Source organism: Sorghum bicolor, chromosome 4 (genome assembly GCF_000003195.3).
Source record: "Sorghum bicolor cultivar BTx623 chromosome 4, Sorghum_bicolor_NCBIv3, whole genome shotgun sequence".
Taxonomy (NCBI): domain Eukaryota; kingdom Viridiplantae; phylum Streptophyta; class Magnoliopsida; order Poales; family Poaceae; genus Sorghum; species Sorghum bicolor.
This window is the reverse complement of record NC_012873.2, coordinates 60,397,898-60,424,061: the sequence shown is the minus strand read 5'-3', so window position 1 is coordinate 60,424,061 and position 26,164 is coordinate 60,397,898. Positions and strand designations below refer to the sequence as shown.

The 26,164-nt window shown below is 46.0% G+C and overlaps 5 protein-coding genes across 9 annotated transcripts; 4 read left to right on the top strand and 1 right to left on the bottom strand.

The window, feature by feature from the left end:
• Window positions 2,482–7,251, top strand: LOC110434913 (PHD finger protein At3g20280-like). Of its 5 annotated transcripts, none has more exons than XR_002452475.1 (5): window positions 2,482–3,141; window positions 3,761–4,079; window positions 4,771–6,455; window positions 6,857–6,895; window positions 7,031–7,251. XR_002452475.1 is itself a non-coding variant. In XM_021459885.1 (4 exons), exons 1-3 carry the CDS (start codon window positions 2,764–2,766, stop codon window positions 6,417–6,419), a joined length of 2,346 nt encoding a protein of 781 aa, XP_021315560.1. In that variant the 5' UTR covers window positions 2,482–2,763; the 3' UTR covers window positions 6,420–6,455; window positions 7,031–7,251. The 5 variants fall into 5 exon arrangements, 1 of the variants encoding a protein (XP_021315560.1); XR_002452476.1 differs by having other exon boundaries at window positions 6,857–6,954; XR_002452473.1 differs by having other exon boundaries at window positions 6,781–6,895.
• Window positions 9,604–13,094, top strand: LOC8071772 (protein-tyrosine-phosphatase IBR5). The gene is made up of 5 exons (XM_002454334.2): window positions 9,604–10,061; window positions 11,219–11,318; window positions 11,801–11,858; window positions 11,951–12,057; window positions 12,419–13,094. Exons 1-5 carry the CDS (start codon window positions 9,819–9,821, stop codon window positions 12,718–12,720), a joined length of 810 nt encoding a protein of 269 aa, XP_002454379.1. The 5' UTR covers window positions 9,604–9,818; the 3' UTR covers window positions 12,721–13,094.
• LOC8071771 lies at window positions 14,029–15,639 on the top strand. Its single transcript, XM_002454333.2, has 2 exons — window positions 14,029–14,750; window positions 14,896–15,639. The coding sequence occupies exons 1-2, from the start codon at window positions 14,345–14,347 to the stop codon at window positions 15,417–15,419; spliced, it is 930 nt and encodes a 309-aa protein (XP_002454378.1). The 5' UTR covers window positions 14,029–14,344; the 3' UTR covers window positions 15,420–15,639.
• Window positions 17,311–19,818, top strand: LOC8077726 (aspartyl protease family protein At5g10770). Its single transcript, XM_002454332.2, has 2 exons — window positions 17,311–17,993; window positions 18,125–19,818. Exons 1-2 carry the CDS (start codon window positions 17,831–17,833, stop codon window positions 19,384–19,386), a joined length of 1,425 nt encoding a protein of 474 aa, XP_002454377.1. The 5' UTR covers window positions 17,311–17,830; the 3' UTR covers window positions 19,387–19,818.
• Window positions 23,083–24,797, bottom strand: LOC8071770 (aspartyl protease family protein At5g10770). Its single transcript, XM_002452596.2, has 2 exons — window positions 24,599–24,797; window positions 23,083–24,510 (listed from the first exon to the last, which is right to left on the bottom strand). Exons 1-2 carry the CDS (start codon window positions 24,750–24,752, stop codon window positions 23,264–23,266), a joined length of 1,401 nt encoding a protein of 466 aa, XP_002452641.1. The 5' UTR covers window positions 24,753–24,797; the 3' UTR covers window positions 23,083–23,263.

Here is a 26,164-nt window from a genome sequence, read left to right as displayed (position 1 = left end):
GGATTAGAAATCAGGCCACCAAGAGTTGCTGGTCCCTCCATGGGCATATGGCGCATGGCGGTGCCCAGATGCGGCGGCTGCCGTCCGTGCGGTAAAACCTTATCCAGGCGAATTGCGGCCTCCATCGTCTGACAACACTTTGGTGCGGTCACTGTCCACCAACGTGCAGACACCACTATCTCAATCCGCTGTCAAGCATATCCGCCTAAAACTCGGCATGTACCAACAAACAAGGACGAGCACACGGAAAAATCAAGATCCAATTATTTGATGATGTGGCGAGCTTAAATTATTTTTGGCTGCAAATATTAGGAAGCTGCTATGGTTGAAACTAATTCTAGAGGAACAATTGTCGAAGAAAGGTCTCAATAAAGTGTTTTGAGGGTAATTTTTTAGGAAGCTCTTGGAGTTTCTCTAAGAGGTGTGTTTGGTTTCCTGGCCAATTTTGAGCCTAGCTAGAATTCTAGCCTGACCAACCTTGGTTTGATCTCGCCAAGCCAATTCCTGATTGTTTGGTTGTCTATACTATGTTAGTTTGGCTAGCTCTAAAATGTGTTTGGTTGTCTGATTTGTTTTGATGCAGTCACCTCTTCTTTGAATATGTAAGGTTACCCCTCTGAGATAAGTTTTTCTGACGTGAGAATAAACAAAAAGAGACGAATAATAGCAGCAAAAACAAGGATAAATTCATATCCAAATCCATACCATTGCGCATTAAGCAGGCTAATTCACCCCACCAACGCAATATATTGAGCAGGAGCACATAACACGAAGTTCATGCAAGCTGGACAGGACAAGTTTCTACAAAACTGATGAATGTTCATTACATTAGAATAAGGAACCTTACCTTACAACACATTGATTTGGGGATCACAAGTATTGAATGAAACAGAAGAATTTCATACTGCAGTAATCATGATTGAGAAACAAGAAATATGATTCGTTGGAGCCTGTATCTTCAGGCCACATGGAGCCATTGATCATAAAAGGCCGAGGGAGAATCCGATGACCATTACAGTAATAGAAAGGAACTAAAGATAATTAGGATATACGCCGTAAAAACAAATTTCATATACACTTGATAAAACTATTTGCTAATCCTAAAAATCCGACGGACGTTAAGGCATTGAGCTACCCACGCCGCGCTCCATGGTGAGGCCGAGGCGGGGGTACCAATGCGCCCTGCATCATTTGCCCACGCCGAGCACGGGGAGGTGTGACAACTCTCAGATCTCCAGTGTTGGACGAGGACGTGTGACCTGCTGCATCCACACACAATGTTGGACGGGCGTCGTACGAGCAAGGATCGATCTCCAGCGTGGAAGAGGAGCAGAGACGGGCCATTGGAGTTGGAGCAGATGCGGCCTCCACCATTGCTAGTTTGCTAAGTACTACTCTCGCTCCAATTCTTGAGGAGTTGATGGCGGCACCGGCATTAGGTAGCGAGGTGTCGCGAGTGGAAAAATCTGAGTTGCCGCCGAACTTTGAAGCCAGGGGCTCTCCCGCGTAGGGACGAGGCGAATCTTCGGCGGCCAGGTGAATGAGGAGCGCAGGGGAGCAGAGGCGACGTTGAGCGGTGAGGGAACCTCTCACGCGAGCTGAGCGAGTTAGCCATCTAACTAAATAGACCCTAAAAGGTCTAGAGAAGTAAGGGTCTGTTTGGAACATAGGAATGAAAAATAGAGGAACATGAAAAAACACACACAGGAATAGAATATGGAGATAGATGTAAAACGGAGGATTGAAAAAACACAGGAATACATAAGAGGTGGTGTTTGGAACATAGGAATCTAAAAATATAGGAATTGTATTAGCATAGAAATGATAAAAGGATAATCAGACTCGTCGAGCGCGGACGGCGCGGAGAGTTTATCTCTTTATCGTGTGAGTTTTCTCGAGCAAGCGCGAAGGAAACGAAAACCAGAAATCCCACTGGATTCTTTTTTTCCTCCAAAACGAGCAGAGGAAAGGAATTGGCATTTCCTTTGTTCCAAATACACATTTTCAATTCCTTTCCTCCGTTTTCTCTTCCTGTACTTTTCCTTTGATATTCCTACAGTCCAAACAGGCCCTAATAGATATATTTCCAAATAAAGACAGAGAAATTAAAGTTAAGACAGGCTTTGGAGCCGCTGGGTAAATAAGGAAATTGCGAATTTCAGGCATGGAAGGTACAGAATACGTGACGCAAGTTTTTTCGTTTTGATTGATTGCCAAGCCCAAGCGGCCAGGGCCATCTTTAGCAGCAAAGCCTTCTTCCGTCATCCAGCCTGCCAGGCCCAATGTCAACTGCATCACGCAGGCCGCAGAAAAGAACCCAGTTCCCACTAACCAACGCCATCGATGACATCTCCCTCGTCGTATCCCCGCCGTCCATCTAGCCCACAGCCGGCCTCCTACGGTCCTACCCACCAACCCGATCCCGGACCCGGATTCCCCCACCGCTCATAAATCCGGAAGCGAAAAAAAAAAAAATTCCCCGTGCTCTGCTGTGTTCTACTCTTACACCCCTGCGACTAATCCCCCTCATCGCCCGCCCCCCTCGTCTCGTCTCCCCCCCTCCGCTTCGCGCATCTCACCGCCATCTCACTCCCGAACCCACCCTCCTTTCCTTCCCGCGTCTAATTGAGCGCCAAAGCGGGGGGACATTTGAATTCCCCGCAGCTTCCGCTTCCAGTGGCTTCTCGAACCTTCCGGAGGCGCCGCCGGCCGGTGCCGGCTCTATCCCCTTACCCCCCCTAGGGTTTCGCGTTCCCCTCGGGGATGGGGGACGCCCCCGCCGCCGCCGCGGCGGCGGCGGCAGCGTCGCCCGCTTGTGCCTCGCGGAAGCGGCGACGCGGCGATGACGGCGCGGGGCTGAGGCGGGTGGCGGAGATCGTGATGGTGCTGGCCGCGGCCGGGGAGGTGCGCGGCGGTAGGGAGCCCACGGCGGCGGAGCGGGCGCTCGCGGCCGAGGCGCGGGAGGCTCTGGCCGCCGCCGTCGCCGAGGGGCCCGTGCGGCCCAAGGATCTGTTCCCTGGGGAGGCGGTGCGCGAGGTCGTCGAGGATCTCGGGCTCAACCGCGCCAAGGACCCAGCTGCCATGGGCTTTCGCCCGCCTAAGGCCTCCATCGCCGATAGGCTCATGCTTACTAAGCGCAAGGTTTTGCTAACTCTCTCTCGTTTGCACCCATTCCCGCGCAGTTCAATAGCCATCGTGCTGAACCGGTAGGAGCTTTGAAAATCTCAACTGGGGTGATAAATGCGATGTGAGAATGCTTGTATGACTATTCGACCGTATTAGTTTGTTTGGCATGGCACTGCTGTTTGCATGGCGCAAGCTATTGCTTCTGAATGATATGTTAGCCAATAATGATTCCAGGGATTCTTGGATCACTGCTTGTATATGAATATGATCTGTTCCTTTTGTCGTATTCTAATTCGGCACATTTTATTTGCTCTTGGAGAGTTTCTGGTAGTGTCTCATAATATTTACTTATCACGTACATGCTTCGAGCAAATGTTTCTGTTTCGGTTACTTGTTATTGTCGAATTAGTATGTATGCAACTTTATGTCGCCTTTGTCTTATATATGCTAAACTTGCTATTTGTGTGCTTGGATCCCTTCGAATAATTGATTATTGTCTTGTCGCGACTTTTCCAGCTCAAGCGGGTTCTAAGTGTGTTTTCGGTTACAAATTACCATTACTTTCAACTTAAAAATTAGTGTCGGTGCAAAACACGATGTATGTATACCATCTGACTGTTTCATTTATTTACAGATGGAAGAAGTCAAGGAAGCTCCAGTGCAATCAACAGTTAGCGCACCGCAAACGGTCGTCTTAAGTGGAATGTCTGAGTTCCATGGTTTGAATGGGACTACCAAGTTTGGTGTTGGAGTTCCTAGGAACCCGCCAGTTCCATCTTTAGCTGCTACTGCCCCATTAACCTCTACATCCGCAGCTACCTTGAAACCACCAGGATCATCTCCTGTAAAACCAGTTGCCAACTCATCAGTTGTTCCCCAACTCCATACTGGTCCATCAAACCTTAAATTGGACAAAAATGTTAGTGGTCCTCAGAATTTAGCACGCAGTGGAGGTATTTCTCTGTCTTCCTGTTCGCAGCATCTCTTATTTATTTATTTATTTATTTATTTATTTATTTATTTATTTATTTATTTATTTATTTATTTATTTATTTATTTATTTATTTATTTATTTATTTATTTATTTATTTGCCTTTTGGGTAAAAGTAGGACTTCTTACTTTAGCTTATTGTAAATAAGATGCCTACTTGGGCATGTTGATAGCTTTTGGATATGATCTCACTGCACAACCAAATCCTGAGTCTGTACACTGCTCAAAGATGCAAATAAGATGGACCAAAAATTTTAGCTATTTGATATTAGAAATACACCCCCCCGTGTTTCATTTTATTGTTCAAGAGTGAGCAAAGTACATAAAGCACAACAGTTGTATGACAACTGCTGTGGCTAATGAACAGTCAAGCTTTCTGACTTTTAGTCTTTTACCCTAGCATCTATGTATTTTTCTCCGAACACTCGTTCCTTTGGAAAGTTGTGCTTAACTTATCAAACTGCCACTTGTTAGTTCCAACCTTTGCATATCCCTGTAGGTGGAGGGATATGCAAAGATTGGAACTAACAAGTGGCAGTTTGATAAGTTAAGCATGTACATCTATAATTATATATCCCTGATTATAGGCTGATGTTTTCCTTTTCATTGACATTGCTCACAGACTAATTTGTCTGTATTGCTTACTGCTGCAGTAACTGTTGTCCACTCAAACAAGTCAACTCTAGAAACATCTGCTAGGTCCAATGTAAATGCTGTACAGAGTTCCAATCAGATGGTGAAAAACCAGGACACAAAACCAGTGGCCGTTCAAGCCATGACAGTTAACCCTGTTATAGGGCATCGTGCCACACCAGGTGTGGCATTTGTTCCGCCAAAACCTACTTTCGTCAATCACAATGAGATAGCAAAGAATGTTCAACAGTTTTTGCACCAACCTGCAAACCATCCTAGCTGGACTCCACCATCAACTGAGTACATGCATTCTTGCTTGAGTTGTCAAATATGCAAAGTTGTTATCATTGGTACAGACAGTGTACTTGTTTGTGATGCTTGTGAGAGGGGAGTACACTTGAAATGCCTTCAGCAGTATGGCAATAAAGGTGTCCCTAAAGCTGAGTGGCATTGTTCTGCATGCCTGACTCAGAGTAAGGGCAAACCCTTGCCACCAAAATATGGCAAGGTTACAAGAACTGTAGTTGCATCAAAGGTTGCTCCACCTGGTGGTGGAGCACAACTTTCTTTGCAGGGATCAGCAGAAAACATGGCTGCAAAGGAAAATCACCAAAAGTTGGCTGCAAATGGGAATTTGATGAAGCCAATCTCCATTCAAGGTGGCAGCACAACACCCAACAGTAATGTTTTGGCACTGGGTGCTATCATGGCTGGTTCACAATCACAATTAGTTTCTACCTTAAGACCATCAATAGTTAAAGCTGAACTGTCCTCTAATGGAAAGGAAGGAACTGGGCAACCGTGCAATACTACAATACAACCTGATGTGAGATCATCCTCTCTTAACAAAAGATTGAGAAGTGATTCGTCTTTGAACCCTGCAGATTCAGCAAACGATATCATGCATGGTAAGCATACTGCAGAAATTTCTGGTGCTGAAGCAAAGGTCAAGTCTGAAGCAAACTCTGAGGCCCCTGTGAGCAGAGATGAGGAATTGGTTGATAGCAGTAGAACAACAATTGAAACTGAACAAACCCAGGTTGTTGCTAGTGAAGAAAAGCCCAGGGCACAATCAGCCTTTGAGACAGATAAAATGAAAGATGGAAAGACAACTACCAACACAGGAACAACAACAGATCAATGCAGCAACTTCGGTACTGAACAAAAGCTCCCCAGTGAAGCAACTTCTGAGGCACACACAATTATTGACATGAAGATGACTAACAGTACTGGAATACCAGTACAGCAAAGCAACATTTCTCCTATTGAAGAGAAAACCCAGATTGATGCAGTGTCTGATTCACATCCACATACAATCCAAGATATGGAAATGGGCACCAACAATGGACCACCCATAGATCAAAGCAGCAGTCTTGTTACTGAAGAAAAGCCCCCTGAACAATCCTTTTCAATTGGTGATGTGTGTGTCACTGCTAATGCTGGAATAGCAACAGATCAAACACAACATCCAAATGGGTCAACTGAAAATGTAGTAAAGAAATCTCCCAACAGAGAACTATATAAAGAGGAATCAGGCTGTAATGCAGTCTCAGATATTACCCAAAAAGTAACTTCAAATGGCATCTTGCACCCTGAGGACAAAACTTTATGTGTTCATGAAGATGAAGCAGTGGGTTGTGACACAGAAGCAAAAGAAGCAGCAAACTAATTTCGTAGCAGGTTGCATCCAATTTTCGTTTTTCAGGTGTGTTTCTAATCAAACCAGTTGTTAGAAGTCTCATGTCTGTGAAAATCATTCCTGTTTTGATTTATGCTGATAGTGATTCTTTTAAATTACATTATTTGAAATTTGAAATTGATGCTTGTAGCTCCGGGTTATTCTTTAATTATTATGGCTATGTCAATCACATTAGCTTATTTGAACTCATGGTTACAAGTATGCTTAGGCGACCTTTAGTGGCCTGTATTTATTGCAGCACATGTTTTTCCCCCAACTCTGAAAACTGAAACCTTGCATGGCCTTTTGGATTGAACATCTGTATCTTACCTTATCTTAAATCTTTTCACAGTTGGAACTATGCTGAATCTACCATTTATTTTACCAACATCAGTGATCAACTGTGTTCTCTACATTCTCTTGGACAGCTTTATACATTTAGCCATCACCAACCATTTTTCCAGGAGGTTTGTTCTGTACCCCTTGGAAACATGCTCACCAGACCCACTCCATTCGTAGTTCACTGGTATCACCACATTTTTTTACCAAAAAAAATATATATATTACGTTCCTGCTGACATGAGCTTTCCTAAACTCTGCAGGTATCCACTGCCTCCTGGTGTAGTTAGAGAATCCTAGAACACAGGAAATATAATCGTGATGTTGTACTTTATGTAGATTGATAATCTTGAGTTCCTAACTATTTAATTACATTCCCCTTTTATTTGTTCTGTGCTCATCTGTAATGGTGTAATTAGATAGGGTGTAGCTGAGTTAGGACTGGATTATCAAGTCACAATAATGATATTTGCCTTCGTCATCACCTCGGACCATGTTTCAATTGATACAGTCTACCGTGCAATTGTTGTGGACGCCTTTGTGGGGTGCCAGTATAAGGCGCTGGCCCAGGCGTCTAGCAGGATTTTTTAGGAGATTTGATTTCAATTTGTTATAGTGCACCTAATCTATAAAGGGCACTTTCGCAATGTAATCAAATCATCAAAGAAGGAATAAGCCTCCTAGGCGGGTGGGTTTCCCTTCGATGGTTGCTGCCGGTGATTCAGCCGTGGCCTCCGGCGAACACACAGCGCCATTGCCTCGCGCTACCCTCTAGGTTCCAGTTCACCGTCCCAATTACTCCATTCACTCATACACTCTCCGCACCGCCCGTGCAATAACAGCAATCTATCACCATCGGCCTGCTAACTCATGCCACTCGCTTGAAGTCTCCAATCCTTCTGTCAGTTTGCAGCTACTTCATCCTAAATCAAATCTTAGAGCATCTTCAATAATTTTTCTTAAACTCACTCTAACTCTCATTTTGAAGAATCGATGACTAATTGCTACCTATGTGGCTATATCTTATATCTAATCTAAAAAGCTTGCTTCATTCTCCATCTTTGATGAGTAAGGAATTAGGAATAGAGGACGACAAGTTGGACCGAGCCGAGCTAGCTTGATATCTACTCCTACCATCACATGCCTGTGTAGTGCTCACATATATGAAAAGAACATGTCAAGATCATATTCACGTTCGTGGGCTCCGGATCCACTTCTGGCTCGTGATTGAGCATGGCAATACACTACTCCTGAGTTTGTGGAAAACTATTCTAACTATAAAGGCATAGATGTCACCCTTGTGGTGGTTGACAAACTTACAAAGTATGCACATTTTGTTACTCTTTCCCATCCATATTCAATAGGGAACATCTCTATATTCTTTATGGATGATATATTAAAACTAGAGAGAGCATCTTTACTAGTAAGCTCTAGCAAAACTCATTCTCTTCTCATAGAGGTGAAATTGCATAGCAGTACCTCTTATCATCCACAAAGCGATGAAGTGTAAGGCTACTCTTATCATCCACAAAGTGATGGCCAAATAGAAGGAGTGAACATAGGAAGTGTCTGCCATGGTTGTTCTTTAGTTGAGTTACCACTCTTCCCTCATCTATGAAAATGTCATCATCTTATATAGGTATCCACCTCTCCTAGATGTAGTACTTGTTCCTTTGTATTTCTAATGATACTCCTGTTACATTGGCAGGAAATGAGATCATGTTGAACAAGTTTAAGAAGAATACTCATGATGCTCAGAATGGAAACAAAGGTTGTAATAAGGACCGAGTGGTCCAAGAGGGGATGTTCAATTGGTTTCTAAAACTTAAAGTCAAAACCTATACAATTTGTAAATCCCAAGCATCTTGGCTCCTATGTTAGCCTAAGAATCAATTTAATTAGTCATGGATGATCACACTAAGAATAGAGTCCTTAGAGCATCTTCAACGGATGACTTATACAAAATCCTTAAAAATCTATATAGGTGATCTCTTGCTATTAATAATGTAGCTTTTTCTTTCTTCTCTCCCACCAGATTATCAATACCTTTAAAGCATACTTCCTCTATTCTAAAATATAGTGCATTCTAGCAGTTGAAAATTATCTTGAAATATAGTGTATTCGGAGAACAAGAAGATAATGTTTACTTAAATAAAAATACATAATTATTTTGTTTAAGAAAAATAATTCATGTACTCGCCATGTTTTGTATAAGGAGACTGAGAGCTCACCCTTTAATCATGGGAAATAAAATCAGACTTCGATTAGGAAGTTAAGTTCTGCTGCACTCTTTTTTATTTTGTCTAAAAATGACCAGAATGCAATATATTTTAGGATGGAGGGAGTATAAAGTAGATAGAGTGGATCATTTACATTTGGCAGAGAAGGTGTAGATTTTAAGTAGCTACTTAAAACTTTTAGGTATTATTGCCACAGCCTGTACTTCACATTAACACACAAAGATTTTATTTGATCTCTTCGTTAGTGAATACTCCATCCGTCCCAAATTATAAGTCATTCCAAAAATCTTGGAGAGTCAAAGTTTTTCAAGTTTGACCAAATTTATATAGCAAAATAATAACATTTTTAGTACCAACCAAGTATCATTAGATTCTTTGTTAGTTATATTTTCATAGTGTACCTATTTTATGACATAAATATTTATATTTCTCTCTATATTTTTGGTCAAACTTATGACCAAATGCTTTGACTCTCCAAGATTCTTGGAATGACTTATAATTTGGAACGGAGGGAGTGTCATTACGGTTGCACACACTATACAGCTGCAGCCCGTGACAAACTGACAATTGACAAATCCGTGTGAACTGTGAAGCGTGAAGCCGTCCGTCGATCGGATTACGAGGCGGTCCCACCGTGCACATCCCGTCCCCACCGATTTCATTGTCATCAGCTATTTCTTCTCAAAAACTCGAACCCAAAACCCCAAATCGACCCGGATCCGAGCCAGGCACCCGCACGATCCCACCGCCTCCTGCCGATCACCGGGACCTAGCATCGCCGCGGCGGCGGCGGGAGAGGGGAAGGAAGGCGATGAGGAAACGGGAGCGGGAGAACCCGTGCGGGATCTGCGGTCACTACCACAAGTACGAAGAGGGGGAGGTCTGCGGGGTGTGCGGCCACCGCTTGAAGCCATCGGATGGGGAGGGCGCCCCGTCGAGCCATGAGTCCGCCTTCCCCACAGAGGTGCTGAAGGAGTTCCTCTTCCTCGGGAGCTACGACAACGCCTCACGCTCCGAGGTCCTCAGGACGCTCAGTATCTCGCACATCCTTAACGTACGTGTTCAAGCCCTCTTTTATAGATGATCCCCATCCGATTCCTTGTTTGTGATGATTATTAAGTTCCGGTCACCAAAGTTGAAGATCGATTCCCCGTCCAAATAGAACTAAAGAAGTTGGAGAGCGATAGTACTGCTGGGCTGGGCTGCTGGCGCTATCTAGGGTTTGGCATGTTATGACCATTCATGGTCCATCGAGGACAGTTTGGTCAACCTGTGCTTTGTCATCTTCCACAGAGACCACGGGCTATTAATTTGGGTTATATATTTATGGGAAAGAACGGGAATGTGTTTGTCCTGTACAGTCTTGTTATTTATTTGCTCGAATGGAAAGTTGGTTTAAGTGAAGAAAGAGCAAGCAGAACATGGGAAGGCAATTAATATGAGGGGTTTACTTGAACTGGATGTGGAACTCAAACAGGGGTATTTGACAATTGAATGATGTGGAGCTTGATTGAATTGGATAGAAGAAAATCAATCACTTGTGATAATTGGTAGTTAACAAATATTTAAGGAATGAGGCGTAGCCTGTGGTGATGATTACTCATATTTGGCTTCTTAATTGACAAGTGTTCCTATGATATCTGAAATTAACAGAACCTGATATGGAAGTATGTTCATTGAGATAATGTGGAATAACATGATGGTTATGGAATGTTGCTAATTAATTTTTGTTAAACAGTGATACGCATGATTCATTATGTTCCATAAATGTTGACCATGTTACAACTGCTAGTTGAATTTGATGTAATCTTCATAGTAGATAGATGGATGCTGTTTGGTTCAGCCATATACTCTGTTTCAAATTATAGGTTTTGGTTTTTCAAGATGCATATGTATCTGGGCATAGCATATATCTCGGTGCAGAGCAAAAGCTATGTAACTAGAAAAGCAAAACGACCGAATTTGGGACAGAGGGAATAGTTATGTTGCTGTCATGTTGATGCTGTACAGCATGTCCACATCAATTATTATTTCTGGCTAGTTTCTCAATGTGGTTACTATCTTGTGAATCTGCAGGCTCACGTACCTGACAGCCAACTTTTTGTATATTCCTGCCTCACTGTTAAAATCAGTTATTGTCCTTGACTGTTTAGAGCTTGCTTCAGTATGATATTTGAAGATTGATTACTATTCTTATTATTTGCTTAACAGACTGTGCCTGATTGCCACAATCTTTACAAGAATTCATTCACGTATCACAGTCTTCAACGGGACAGGCCTTTGGATTTTGACGAGGCAAACCAGTATCTAGGTATTATCTGTTTACTCTTTCAGCATTTCGTTGTGGAATTAAGTGTACACTTAGTCGTGAACTACTCTTTTTTCCCTTGTGGAGTTGTCCCTGTAAAAAGCATGTTGCTACCGGATTGAACTCAAGTAGATATCCTCTGCATGTCATCCTAACAAATTCTATTTTTTTCGAACTGCCTGTTGAGGTTCATTATATGATTATTTGTACCTGGTTTTTTTATTGCTTCTTCCATTCAAACCTGGTTCATGTCTCTTTTAAGCTGGGGTGGACATTTGTATATGTACTTTTGTGTTCCACGTTATTTTTTGCTTGTATATTGCACATAAGCCTTCTCCTCAAGTGCTTCTTTCTGAAGTTTCCACAAATAAAAATTACTTTCATGGAAAAGGGAAGGGACTGTAATATACTTCTCAAGTACTGAGCTGTTATTCCTCTTTATTGTCACTAATATGGTATTGTGATTTCCTTATCTGCAATTTTAGAGAAATGTGAAAGAGATAAATCGCGTGTTCTTGTTCATTGCATGACTGGAAAAAACAGGTACTTGCTTGTGTAGAACTTCTATTAGCATTTACGTTGTCTGCTTTGTTGCGATTGGTTGATGAATACTTCTTTGGAACACATTTTGTTAGGTCTGCTGCTATTGTCGCAGCCTTCTTGATGAAGTCTAGAGGATGGAGACTTGCACAGTCTTTTCAATGGGTGAAAGACCGAAGACCGCAGGTTCAACTGACAGATGGTTAGCTTCATATACCCTTTGAAGCTTGTTGAGTATAAGATATCATCTCTATTGCATTATGAATCCTTGGTTCGTTGCCTATCAAATGTTAACATTTTTTTCCTACCTGAATTGACAGCAGTCTACTGTATATACATAGTGAATAAGCACTGCTAAAATACATTGTTTAGTTTATTGTGTGGTTTGTATCTCTGTTCTCAAATTTTCAGAGACTAGATTAATACATCCTGAATGAATATTACAGCTTTCACGCCCTTGTGGCTTTTCTTGCTTGAAACTTGACACACAGAACCACTTATGCAGTTATCAAATTTTTCCTTCCCTTTGTTAATGGTAATTATAACATGTTTCTTCTGTGCAGCTTCTCAGAATGAGCTTTTGGAGTATGAGCTGAAGCTTTTTGGACCCAGTGCTCAACCCTTGGTTCCCACTGAATCATTTGCTTCTCTTGGATTTGGTTATGAAAAACCAGCAGGTGACATCCAAGCACCTATGTTCAACCAAATGACCATGCCATCCATATTTGAGCGAGTCAACCCAAATGATCACCCCACCAATTTCACTTTTGGAGCTGAGAGGATAGCGGAAGTTAACCCTCACGATAACAATAGTGATGGTGGGGTAAACCCAACTAAAACAGAGAACCTGATGGACGGCTCTTAAGATGGTTTCATGATGTCACTGTTCAATCTCCATGTTGCAGTGTACTCCTTGCTGCGGAAGTAAACCCAACTGCTCAGTGCACCGAATACATCGGCTGTCTAGGTTTCAGGGAGGTTTTGCCCTTTGTCACTTGAGAAATGGTTCTTTGGCAACCGACCTTTTCTTTAGAATGACTATGAAATTAGTCTCAACTTGTAGTAATAGATGTTTGTGGCTCATATCTCTGTTCCCTGCAAAGCTGCTGGAGGTTCTTGCCCATATTCCTAATCCTATATTTCCGGTTATGTCGTACTGTTGCTATGATGCTCTACGCTTAGAAGCGTTGGTTAGTCGCTGATATCTCTGTTCTTTTCACGTATAGTTTCTGCAAAGCTGCTGAAATTTCCTACCCGTATTCTTCATCCTATATTTTCTAGTTATGCCGTATGTATGCAGTGATGTGCTACGCGTAACCTGTAGTCCCATACTGGATTGTACGACTTTGCCTCCGACTATGACGAGAAGATCAGGCGGCGGCACAAATTGTACTTTAGTAATGGGTCTTCAAAATTTTCATGGATTTTCACTTTGATACTCTAACTAAAAAAATGTGACGATCTGAGTTCTCAATCTATGATGGATTCTCATTTGGGTCCTCCAACTAAAAAAGAGAAGACAATTTAGTTCATTCAACTAATGCTGTGTCTGAGACTCTGAGTAGAGATCCAAATCTCACCACGTCACATTTATGCCTATGTGGTTGTACAAGCTTGGATATTGAGGCTACGTGAAAATTTATAGAAGCCCCGGCAATAGATCAGACAAAAGGGAGGTGGATTGCAAGGGGGGAGAGATGGAGAGATTTTTTTTAAAACTTTATTGTAGGCTACTGGCGGTGACGTGATGGATTTCGAACCTTAGTTAAGTTCGACAGTAAATTGAGAATTCAAATGGTCATTTCTTTAGTTCGAAGATCCAAAAGAAAATTAATGGCAGATTAAGAATCCAAATTTAGTTCGAGAAAATGTTTTAGTTCGAAGATCCAAAAGAAAATTTTAAAGACTTTTAGTCACGTGCATTTTACTACTCTTTTACTTTTTTCAATATAACGGACTACTCTAGCATCTCTACGGTATTACAATCACGAGTGATGCACCTTACAGATTACAATCATGAGCGATGTACCTGGACGCATCATCAACCGAAGTGGACAAACTCGGGATGATCCATCTGTACATGGAAGCGTGTTTGATTGAACATATATTATTTCAAGTTTCCTTCAGGGGAAAGCAGCCCAATTGACAGTGATAGTGTACGTGTATATGGACAAGTGAGCAGTGTGACGGAGTAGTAGTACACAACACGGACTTTACATGATGCGTCCAATTCATCGCACCTGGACATATGGAAGCTGTATAGGATGAACCTGGACACGTTTACAGTCAGGTTCTAGTTCTAGCTACGCCTCCGCACGCCCACCGAAACATATATAACACCGGCGCCCTCGTCGACCAACACGCCAATCGCCAACTGCAAGAGGGAGTTGCTCGCCGGCACACACAATCAGCCACGGGCCCACGGCCATACAATTGGTTCTTGACGTTCCACCAAGGCCTTGATCTTGATCGGCACAGCAATCGGCGGCATGGTGACAATGGAGTTCTCGCGTGCGTACAAGAAGGCAACAGCGGCGCTAGACGAGGCGGCGAGGGCGCGGCTACGGGGCCCGTTCATCGGCGACATCGCGCCGTGGTCCGACCGTGCGGACGCCGACGACGATCTGATGGATTTGGTCGACGAGTTCTACAACGGATACGGCGAGCACGGCACGGACTACGGCGTCGCCACCAAGGATGCCGTGGCGTCCCAGACCACGGAGTGGAAGGAAGCGTTGCGCTTGACGCTGGCGGAAGCGGCGGCCGACGCGGCCGCCGTACGAATCCGCGCCGAGGCGGAGCGCATTGTCCGAGGCGCTGGGCCGGCCGTCGTTGGCGGCGGCGGGATCGGGAAACACCTTGTGGAGCGGCTCCGTGCGAGGGGTTACGACGCCGGTAATGCTCTACTGCTCTTCTGTTTTCATTAGCAAAATTGTGGGCACTCTGATTTCCACCTCCCAATTCGACACGATAGATTAACAGCGCAAGATTACCAACTTGGGGTCATTAACGTTTATCCTGTGATTGGGCATACATCCAGGTCTCTGCAGATCGTCGTGGGAAAGAACCAGCAGCATCCCGGCGCCGGGCACGTACGAGTACGTGGACGTGGCAGTGGGTTCGCCGCCGCTGCCGTCTCGCTACATCGTGGAGGTCAACGTTGCAGCCGAGTTCGAGATCGCGAGGCCGAGCGCGGAGTACCAGGACCTCCTCTCCTCCCTGCCGCCGGTGCTCGTGGCGAGGCCTGGAGCTCTGAAGGAACTCGCCGCGGCAATGTGCGCCGCAGCGGCGGAGTCTATCCGCGGCGCGGGCATGCACGTGCCGCCGTGGAGGCGCGCGCCGTACGTGCAGGCCAAGTGGTCCGCGCAGTTCGAGAGAATGGAGGCCGCGGTGCCGGTGGCGGCGACGGGGCCACGCCCTGAAGGAGGACCGAGGGCGGCAGTGCATGCCCGGCGGCCTGGCATGGGGAAGAATTGCGGAATGGAGATGGAGATGGGACGCCGGCAGGGGGTCATGGGACGGGAGGCACTGGTGAGCGTCAGGCCCTTGTTCAGAGGATTGTGAGCTGACATGGGCAGGATCGTGGGAGGGAAGGATTGTTCAGGCTTCCAGAGGCCTCTTTGTTTTCCGTAGCAGTATTCTTTTGGTCATGGATTGTGCACAATTTGCACGACTCATATTTTGGGGGTTGAGGGTTACAAAAACCAGATTGAACTTACTGTACATGGCTGTACATTCTGGAACTGAATTTTGGTTCATTTGAAATGAAATGGAACTTTACAAAGGCCTTATTTGTATCAAAAAACTTTTTGGATTTCGATACTGTAATATTTTTGTTTTATTTAGAAATTAGTGTCCAATCAAGAACTAATTAGACTTAAAAGATCCGTCTCGCAATTTACAGTAAACTGTGCAACTAGTTTTTATTTTCGTCTACATTTAATGTATCATACATATGTTTGAAGATTCGATGTGATGGGTGAAAAAATTTAAGTGCAGAACTAAACAAGCCGATTGTAAACGTAAGTAATGGCAACCTGTATATGGGCTATGGTAAGGCATCTTTATATCCATTCTATTTGATAGAAATAGAAATTTTTGACGAAAACTCCTTCCAAAAAACTTCTTTATTTATATTTCCACGCATAGCTATTTTTTTATTTTGAAATTTTCACTAGCCAAAGATAAAGAACGAGAGGAAGACTAACTTTATAGAGTATGCACAACATATAGATAAGTTTTCAGAGGAGAAAAAAAATATAAAGAACCATTTTATTCAAATGACTCTATAAACAAAATGACACCCATAAATGATAGTGAAATGGGTTATGGAGTAAGCACGCTACTCGGGCCCATGTTATCGCCTATCGGTCTAAGCTCCTAGCGTCTTCATCATTTCACTCCATGTCATCTTGAGGGTCTTTGGGGTGCTTGCTAGAATAGTTGAATAAATTGAGCGTATGACGGCAGAGGGCAAAGAGGAGGTGACAAGACAGTATGTCTCCCCAACATCGTGTCTTCTAAGTTGTAAGATGTTTTTGACTATTCTAGATACATTATTTTACTATATATTTAGATATGTATATCTAAGAAAATTATTGTATCTAGAAAGGTTAAAACCTATTATAATTTAGAACCGAGGGAGTATTTTAATGGTTGACTCTGAAACCGACCACCACGAGTACGCAATTGGACTTATGCTGTACTAGGTCTCTAGTGTACTCTCTACAGATCACTTTGTCTGCACCAAACAAAATGGAGAACGTGGGTGCGTACCTGAATGCCTAGTGGTCGCTCCACTATATGAACAAGACATTTCAACCAAGGCTGCTCACCACCACTTCACCAGGAGAGACCCAAGACCGATCTGGCAAACCACGCCTGAACACGTCAGATATTTTTTTGGGCCTGCAACCACGCTCAAGCACGTCAGCTATGTTTGGCCCTTCTCCACCACATGCAGATGGACTGGATCACCGGATGCATGGAAGCAGCAAGCCAGCTCTCCACCGAGCCAGCCGTCCGGGGCAAAACCAGCAGGCAGCGCGCGTGCATTTGCGAAACAAACCCGCGAGAAGCGCGTATGCGTATGTCAGCCTCGCGACACACGCGCATCAGGTGGTGGACCGCCGCCCCGCCGGACCGGGTGCTGGCGAGTGGCGCCGGCGAAAGAGACCCGGAGTGCGCGTCCGCGCAGAGAAGGCGGCGATTGGGTGCGTCTGCGTCTCCAAGGCGATCGCGCCTTTGGGACAGCCAGAGCCCAGAGCCATGTACTCATGTCGCCGTCACGGCCCTGGCCCCCCCCGGCCGCCGGCTCCAGCAAGATCCCAAAACCGCGCACTGGAAAGAAGGGATCGCCCAGCGGTAGATAAAGGTCTCCGTCATGGGTAGGGAACAAGGTCCCCGGGTGCCGTGACGAACTGGGCGCCACAGCTTTGAGCTCTCTTTTCGGCGAAGAGGATGTCATGGGAAAGGAATCTGTTCGGTTCTCGGTTGGTTGGTTGAGTTCGTTCGTACCAGAAGACGAGTTTGCTGAAACTTAAGGACCAAAACCCAAGGGCATACAGCTGACGATGGAAGTTCGATCAAACTGACCTGATCGAGTCCATCCAAATTGACTGGTGTTATGTTGGATCACAGGTCAATTCGGTTGCCCTCGGGCAGTTGTATGCACTTGGCTTGGGATCGATTGTGGCAAGGTGTCCGGTGCGGGAGGACCTACCGAAAGAAGACCATTCGCATCGCATCGTGCCCGAGTGCTGGCCGTGCCGGTGGAAAAGACACGGGCAGCAGCGACTACCGCGAACCGCGCCAAAGGACCAAGAATTCCACAGATTTCAACAGATGATGGGCTCGCCCTCCGGCCGGCGCACTCGCCCGTGTCTAGCGCGTCGCACCGCCGAGGACGGCGGCCCGATTTGCCCTCCTTATTTAGGCGCCGTCTTTTGTCCCCGTCCCAGCCGAACCAAGGCGCAATGAGCTCCCCCGTGGTGCGCCGCGCACTCCTCCTGTCACTCATCTGCGCCGGAGCGCTCGGTTTCTTGCCCTGCTCCCATGGCGCCGCGGTGGCGCCCGGCTACGTCACCGTCTCCGCTGCCAGATTCAGGCCGTCCTCAACGTGCAGCTCCCTCGACCCAGGTACGCGGATTGTGGCAGCCTGATTCATCAGTTGCTTACTTGCTTCAGTTTCTTCGTGTTTGTTGGGACTTGGGAGCTTCGATTTCGATAGTGTTGATTGATTCGTTGGCTGGAATTCGGTGATGTTTCAGTTGCGCAGCGGCGGCGGAACGGCACGTCCGCCGTGTTGCGGCTGACGCACAAGCACGGGCCGTGCGCCCCCTCGCGGGCGTCCTCCCTGGCGACCCCGTCGGTCGCTGACACGCTGCGCGCGGACCAGCGCCGGGCGGAGTACATACTGCGGAGGGTGTCGGGGCGCGGCACGCCTCAGCTGTGGGACTCCAAGGCCGAGGCGGCGACGGCGACGGTGCCGGCGAACTGGGGGTTCAACATCGGCACGCTCAATTACGTGGTGACGGTGAGCCTCGGCACGCCGGGCGTGGCGCAGACGCTTGAGGTGGACACCGGCAGCGACTTGTCCTGGGTGCAGTGCACGCCGTGCGCGGCGCCGGCGTGCTACAGCCAGAAGGACCCGCTCTTCGACCCCGCCCAGTCGTCGTCCTACGCCGCGGTGCCGTGCGGAGGGCCCGTGTGCGGGGGGCTGGGCATCTACGCGTCCTCCTGCTCGGCGGCGCAGTGCGGGTACGTGGTCAGCTACGGCGACGGGTCCAAGACCACGGGCGTGTACAGCTCCGACACGCTGACTCTGTCGCCGAACGACGCGGTGCGGGGCTTCTTCTTCGGCTGCGGGCACGCGCAGAGCGGGTTCACCGGCAACGACGGGCTCCTCGGCCTCGGCCGCGAGGAGGCGTCGCTCGTCGAGCAGACGGCGGGCACGTACGGCGGGGTCTTCTCCTACTGCCTCCCGACGAGGCCATCCACCACGGGGTACCTGACGCTGGGCGGGCCGTCCGGCGCGGCGCCGCCGGGCTTCTCCACGACGCAGCTGCTGTCGTCGCCGAACGCGGCGACCTACTACGTCGTGATGCTGACGGGCATCAGCGTGGGCGGGCAGCAGCTGAGCGTGCCGTCGTCGGTGTTCGCGGGCGGGACAGTGGTGGACACAGGCACGGTCATCACCCGCCTGCCCCCGACCGCGTACGCGGCGCTGCGGTCCGCGTTCCGCAGCGGCATGGCCTCGTACGGCTACCCGTCCGCGCCGGCGACCGGGATCCTGGACACGTGCTACAACTTCTCCGGGTACGGCACCGTGACGCTCCCGAACGTGGCGCTCACGTTCAGCGGCGGCGCGACCGTGACGCTGGGCGCCGACGGGATCCTGTCGTTCGGCTGCCTCGCGTTCGCGCCCAGCGGCAGTGACGGTGGCATGGCCATCCTCGGCAACGTGCAGCAGCGGTCGTTCGAGGTGCGCATCGACGGCACCTCCGTCGGGTTCAAACCCAGCTCCTGCTGATCCATCGATTTACAGTCGGCGACGGCTTCTGATAACAGATAGCTAGTAGTATAACAAGTATATGCGTGTACGCACGTACGTACACGAAAGTATAGAGATACATCATACATACAGAGTTACATAACACACTGTACATGATAGTACAGACAAACTACAGGAGAGCGTATACCATAGTACACAGTAGCGGTGGAAGTTCTTTCTTTGGTGGCATTAGGAGGCTAACTAGAGACGTAAACGTGTTGACACATGACACGTTCCAACTGATTCGGCATTGCTTTATACAAAGGTGATCTATCTACGACTCATGTCTCGCTGTCAAACTAGCTAGACGATGGGCTGCTAATCGAGTTAGGGCAGTGTTAGGAGGGCGTGTGGGCCTACTCTGCCCTGTTCTTTTGTAGTGGTGGCTCCTGGGTAAGATTGGACTCTTCACGAAATGGCGATCCATATCACGCGCAGCCTCTCTAAATCACCATTTAAAGAGTTATTTGTATTAAAAATATTTTAAACTAGAAAAATATCTCGTGCGTTGCTATGGGAATACGGTGGATTACATGATATAATGATGTGGACAAACAAAATACTTACATTACTTGATGAGTGGAAATTACAATTGTATGGCTAGTGGATTTTAGTTATATGTGATAGTGCATTGTTTAGTTCGACAACTTGCATGTTGAGAGAAATATAGTGACTTGCTGATGTGGACACTACGGATTTTTAATTATGAGTAATAGTGGATTGCTTAGTTGGATAGCTTGCATGTTGAGAGAAATAGGTAGTGGGGTTTAGCTATATAGGAGTATAAGATCTCTTCACTCTCTAACAATTTTTTATATATATCATACTTTATGAGTCATTCTCATCTTCTATATTTGACTAGCGAAAAATCCAGAATAAAAGATCACTATATTTGAATTAGATAAGCTGTTGGAGGATAGTTTTTCACCAAAATCTCTATTCCTAATTTCCTATCATTCAGAAAGGATATGGAGAGTCTCTTGGAGATGTTCTAATGTTTCATTTGTGCATAAAAATAATATTGTGTTTTAATATTAGTTAATAATGATAATAGGAGTGGATTTAGAAACATAGAATATATTTAAACATATTTATGTTTGTAATTTATATTTATAAACATATCCATGTTTGTAATTTATATTTAGATTTAAGGAGATATTTTTTTTTTCACCGGAAGAAGTGGTAGTTGAGATATAAATTTAAAGGGACCAGTAAGATTATCTGTCATAATAGCATGGTGGGTAGTTTAGACATACATAGATTTAGGGGTTACTTATAGTATGTTTCACAAAAGCAACTCGAGCAAAAGCCTAGCCTAATCATACCCTATTTTTTAGCTCCCCTACTTTGAGTGCGTTGTTCCACCCTTCTTCCATGGTTCGGGCGGCCCAACTCATCTAAAATGGATCTTGCGCTTCCTCTAGATGGAGGATGACCTTTGGACGATGTTACCCTATGCCATGCTAATTGTTTCCCTCTTGTATCCAGGACATGGTTGCCAAAGATTTGGCATCAGTCTCTACATAACGGAGTTCTACTTCCATGATCAAATAAAAAATTTGCTATCCATCTCGGGATAGTACGTTTGATTGTCATATGGCCTATCGTACAACCAATTCATTCTTGCTGAGCTCAACTCAATCAGTGGCTCTCAAATCAGGGTTCTTACTTCTATTTCTCTTTTTGCACATATACTTTTATGTCCTATTTATTTGACACTACCTAACTACAATATTATGACTTCATACTTGACTAGTATTCAAATCCATGAATTCAAACACTGTAAATTAAATTAAAATAACATGGCACAATAAATCACACAGACCACCATGTGTGGGGATACAAACCCTATACCCTTAGGCTAGACTTGGGTCAGGAGGCTTGGCCCATCACGAGACAGTTCGAGGCTTGATTCAACTGCTCGGGTTTCACGCAAGGAAACAAGACGCGGGATCAAGCCATATTCTAGTCGGTTAGAATAGGAATTGATATCGTGTTATCTATGGCAATTGTAACCGGCTAGGATTAGTTTCCAGATCTGTAACCCTGCCCTCTGGACTATATAAAGAGCGGCAAGGGACCCCCCTAGGACATCTCATCTCAACTCAACACAAACCAATATAATCAGACGCAGGACGTAGATATTACGCCCACACGGCGGCCGAACCTGGATAAAAATCTTGTCTATGTCTTGCGTCACTATCAAGTTCGTAGCTTGCGCACCTGTCTGCCGATAATCTACTACCGTGAGTATACCCCGAGGTAGACTGCCGACTAGCTTTCGTCGACACCATGACGTAGAGTCTATGAAAATAAGAAATGGCAACCAAACTGTCGAACAAATTGACATAGATATTTCTCACAATTGACAAACAAAATGGCATGACCAAAAATGTTCTACAATTGTCAAACAGATTAGCATATAAATTGACATGGCATTCACAATCAGATTCACCAAGTGCAAATAATTTGAAATATTTAGAACAATCCATTCAAATCTTGAAAACAATATTCGAGAAAAGAAATATTTAACATGGGGGGCAAGGTGCATAAGCTTGAGCATGGGGGCGAGCGACCTCGAGGTAAAGGAGCTTGGTCAAGGACTCCTTCCGAAAGGGTGAGCTCACAGTCGAGGAGGCTAATCGAGAGGGCAAGCTCACTGCCAGGGAGACTTAAAGGGAGGGGAGCTCGATCAGGGTGACGAGTTCATAGTTGGGGGTGGCCTATTTGGAGGACATCGTCAAAGACAAACTAGGAGAGCAAACTCGTGGTCAGGAAGGTTGACCGGGAGGATGAGCTCTTGGTTGGAGACTTGGAGTGTCCTGCGAGGAGGGCAAACTCACAAGTAAAACGACTTGCAGTAAAGGGAGATCACTATAAGGTAGCCCTCAAGGGAGATCGAAAGAAAGGGTGATGACACTTAGATGCTATGGTCTAAGCTAGGGTTCCTGCTAGGAGCTTAAATTCAACAAGAGGGGAGTGGGAGAGCCTAGACAATGGGAGGGCATTTTGGAGGCCAGAATCGAAAGCGGTGGGAGGGAGTGGTGGGTCCATGACATGAGATTCGAGAGGGCGGAGTGAGCTCTATTAGAGCTTGATGTTTTATCACTAAGCCCTTAAAATTGGGATGTGGGTCAACAGGAGTGGCTCTAAAAGTATAGGTGAGTAATTTTGAGGGCTACTTTCCATTTTTCATAATGACAAAGGTGTGCCACCTTTTTGAAGATCTAATAGTTACAATTAGTGCCCATCGAATTAATGAAAAAAATCTTTCTGGTTTTATGAGAATTTCCATTATTTATTTCTTTTTTCTAGTGTATCTAGCGAGAGTTAATATGTAGGCTCTCCATTAGGGACCTCCAATTGGTAATAGTATATCAATTTTTCATTATTTAGGATGGAAGTATGAGAACTTTTTTTTTTACGAGGAGTATGAGAACTTTTAAGATCTCTTTTTTCTTCCGTGTCTAGTGAGAGTTAAGCAGAGGTTTCGTTGGAGGGCGCCATTCGTTGGAAGACAATGGTGAGTAATCGATATGCAGTCACCATATATATAGACGCACGGCAAAAATAGGGAAGTGTACATGTATTCACCATAATCATAAAAGATAGACCAATAATTGGTAGTACCATCAGTCATTGTCAAAAGATATTGCATAATAATTAAAACAAGCATCGTGAAAACAACGTAATATATTATTATTATTGTTTATATTCATAAACTATGGGGAAATTTACAATTATCTTTGGTTGGTAGTTTGCACACTTCCAATCGACAAAATAACAAAATCGAAGTAAAATAGGAGATGGTTTGGCCTCACACTTTCATGTGGGTGGCTGGGCGCCCGCGCGCCGATCAGCAAGCCCCTGCCCTGAACCCCACAGCACCACCGCCGACGTCGTACAACACCTCGAACGTCCGCTGCTGCACGTTGCCGATGAAGCCCAAGGAGCTGTCGTCGCTGTTGGCCGCGAAGGCGAGGCACCAGTTGTCCAGCTCCAGCATGATCCCGTTGAAGTCGAGGTTGACCACGGCGCCCCCGGAGAAGACTAGTGCGACGCTCGGTATGCTGACGCTGGACTGGCCGCTGAAGTCAAAGCAAGTGTCCAGGATGCCGCTTGGCTGTGCCGGCGGGTACTTCTTCATCCCGGCCTTGAACGCCGACGACAGCGCCGAGTAGGCCGTCGGCGGCAGCCTCGTGATGACTGTCCCGGAGTCCATGACCGACCCGGCCGAGAAGACCGAGGTGGGTATGTTGAGCTGCTGACCTCCCACCCTGATGGCCTCAAGGAGCACGCCGTAGTACGTCGGGATCTGGGTGCTCCTGAGCATCGGCGTCTTGACGAAACCCGAACGGCTTGCCGCTCCCAGAGTGAGGAACCCGGACGAGCCCGGAGTCGGCGGGAGGCAGTACGAGAAGGCCTTGCCGAAGGTCCCCGCCGTCTGGGACACGAGAGACTGCGCGTCGCCGCCGAGCCCCATGAGCCCGTCGGTTTGGTCGCTGAAGCCGCCGGACTCGGACTGGCTGCACCCGAACTGGAAGCCCTTGATGGCGTTGGACCCCAGCGTGAGCGTGTCGGAGCTGTAGGTCCCGGTCGTGCTCGAGCCATCGACGTAGCTGACAATGTACTGGCACTGGGAGCTGGAGCACCCGTTCCCCTGCTGGCTCTGGCTGAGCTGCACGCAGGCGGCGGAGCTGCAGGAGAAGGGCGAGTAGGTGCTCGACGCGCTGGGGTCGAAGAGCGAGTCCACCTCGGAGTGGCACTGCGAACACGGTTTGCACTGCACCCACGACACGTCGCTGCCGGTGTCCATGGACATGGTCTGGGTCACGGCCGGGGAGCCGATGCCAACGGTGATCACGTACTCCAACGTGCTCAGGGAGGTGCCCAGCGTGGTCGGCACGGTCGCGGCGTCCGATTGCTCGACGTCGCCACCCTTGGCGCCAGAGAACTTCCGTTTGATGTAGGCGGCTCGAAGCTGATCACGCTGGAGCCTCTCCTCCAAGCTGGCGGGCATCTTGTTGGAGGGTACAGGCGAGCATGGCCCGTGCCGGTGGTGCAACGGCACCGTGATGCCGCCGCTGGTTGATGGAGGAGTCGCTGAAACAACAACAACACTGTCACAAAAATATACTACTAGTAACCAAGTGTGGAAATGCAGGTGCGTTCACGGACACTATAACTGCACCTTTGGGCTCGGAGCAGGTGGCGGCAGACTTGAGAGAGCCAACGGACAGAACCTTGTGTGTGCGATGGTCTGCTGCGTGAGCAACGAGACAGAGATAGCTGCACAGCAGGAGAAGCAGAAACTTCGAGATAGATGTCATGGTGTGCTGTTTCATGCTTCCCACTCCCAGGCTGAGATGCAGTGAGTTGCAGCTTCAGAATGTGAATCTGCTTATATAGAGGAGCAGCATGGCACTGCACGAAGCCACGACGTCACGAACGCGGCCAGGCTTGGAGATGAGGACTAGTGTTGGACGGGGCAACAGTGACGTGCGTACATGGGGACGACCGAAATCAGACCCAAATGCGTGTGGTCGTCTCTTCTAACCGTAATGGACGTTGCCGCCTTGGTCATCAGTGCAATAACGTCGTGTCCTCGGCAAAACGCCAATATCAGAGCATTTTCATGTGTTGGAGGTTTTTTCTTTCATCAAAATATTTATATTCCGGATATAAAGAGAATCTTTGGGGAAGTTGCTCTCGGTCTCTTTTAATTTGGAGGGTTTCTACGGCAACTGGCTGCGCCGCTAGGGTTAAGATTTGAATCTAGGTGAATGAAACCATAAAGGAGGATAGAGTTAGTGAAATATTGGTTGTATTGCATTGAGTGTTATGGTCTAATTATATAAGGTACATATGATTAAGACCCCACTTTAGTAGACAATGTGGTACTATTTCTATTTATCATTATGCTCACAAACATGATGTTGCACAGATATCAAAAATGTTTTAGTGTTATAGTTTTTTAAGATTCGTCTTAATGTTATAGTTTTTTTACTAAAATTTTAATGTTATAGTTGATCAGCAGTTCCACACTAATTGCAGGGATGGACTTGATAGACTTTTTTTGTTATCTATATAAGCGTTATGTCACCATGGTCTATTTATCCATATGCGATTTTGTTGTCTCTAGCCAATTGACCCTACTTAAGTCTCCAAAATGTCTACCTAACCAAACATGTACGTCGCTAAAGACGACATACTCCATCTCATCATATGCATCTCTCTGTTGTATGCTTAAAACAAATCTAATGCTACCATAACTAATCAAAACCCTTATATGCATGAGATTGGTAAACATCATTTGTCTAATTGTTGGATTTGCTCCATATCTTAGCTACATACAAACATTCTAAATAGAGTTCTTTTCTAGTTATACATCTTAGTTATTTCACATATATCTCAACCGTGTCTATTTTCTTTAATTCAATTAACATAGGATGATATGTCAGTTTTTAATTGTTCTTATAATACACTAACTTTTATATGGGTGTTTTGACATGATAGAAACCACCAATTTTTAATCTATTTTCAATTTTGAATGTAGCTATCCTCTAATAATTGATGTATTCAACCTGTATATATATCCATTCCATGAATCAAACATCAAGGTCTTGCATGCAGTTGGCCTGTCATCCTAGCTTAGCCTGGCAGGTAGGAGCGGGGCAGGCTCTCCTCGTTAGCAAACCAATCACACCCTATAAAATCAACCATGTAGGTTACTTTTTTAATTTTTTCAACTAATGCA

Bases quoted from the DNA above. Each gene is read 5' to 3' on its own strand.
- LOC110434913 (XM_021459885.1), top strand. From the start codon at position 2,764: ATGGGGGACGCCCCCGCCGCCGCCGCGGCGGCGGCGGCAGCGTCGCCC. The intron at 3,142-3,760 runs GTTTTGCTAACT...ATTTATTTACAG, and splicing joins TCATGCTTACTAAGCGCAAG to ATGGAAGAAGTCAAGGAAGC. The intron at 4,080-4,770 runs GTATTTCTCTGT...TTACTGCTGCAG, and splicing joins GAATTTAGCACGCAGTGGAG to TAACTGTTGTCCACTCAAAC.
- LOC8071772 (XM_002454334.2), top strand. From the start codon at position 9,819: ATGAGGAAACGGGAGCGGGAGAACCCGTGCGGGATCTGCGGTCACTAC. The intron at 10,062-11,218 runs GTACGTGTTCAA...TTTGCTTAACAG, and splicing joins GTATCTCGCACATCCTTAAC to ACTGTGCCTGATTGCCACAA. The intron at 11,859-11,950 runs GTACTTGCTTGT...ACATTTTGTTAG, and splicing joins TGCATGACTGGAAAAAACAG to GTCTGCTGCTATTGTCGCAG.
- LOC8071771 (XM_002454333.2), top strand. From the start codon at position 14,345: ATGGTGACAATGGAGTTCTCGCGTGCGTACAAGAAGGCAACAGCGGCG. The intron at 14,751-14,895 runs GTAATGCTCTAC...GCATACATCCAG, and splicing joins TGCGAGGGGTTACGACGCCG to GTCTCTGCAGATCGTCGTGG.
- LOC8077726 (XM_002454332.2), top strand. From the start codon at position 17,831: ATGAGCTCCCCCGTGGTGCGCCGCGCACTCCTCCTGTCACTCATCTGC. The intron at 17,994-18,124 runs GTACGCGGATTG...GTGATGTTTCAG, and splicing joins GTGCAGCTCCCTCGACCCAG to TTGCGCAGCGGCGGCGGAAC.
- LOC8071770 (XM_002452596.2), bottom strand. From the start codon at position 24,752: ATGAAACAGCACACCATGACATCTATCTCGAAGTTTCTGCTTCTCCTG. The intron at 24,511-24,598 runs GTGCAGTTATAG...TTGTTGTTTCAG, and splicing joins CACCTGCTCCGAGCCCAAAG to CGACTCCTCCATCAACCAGC.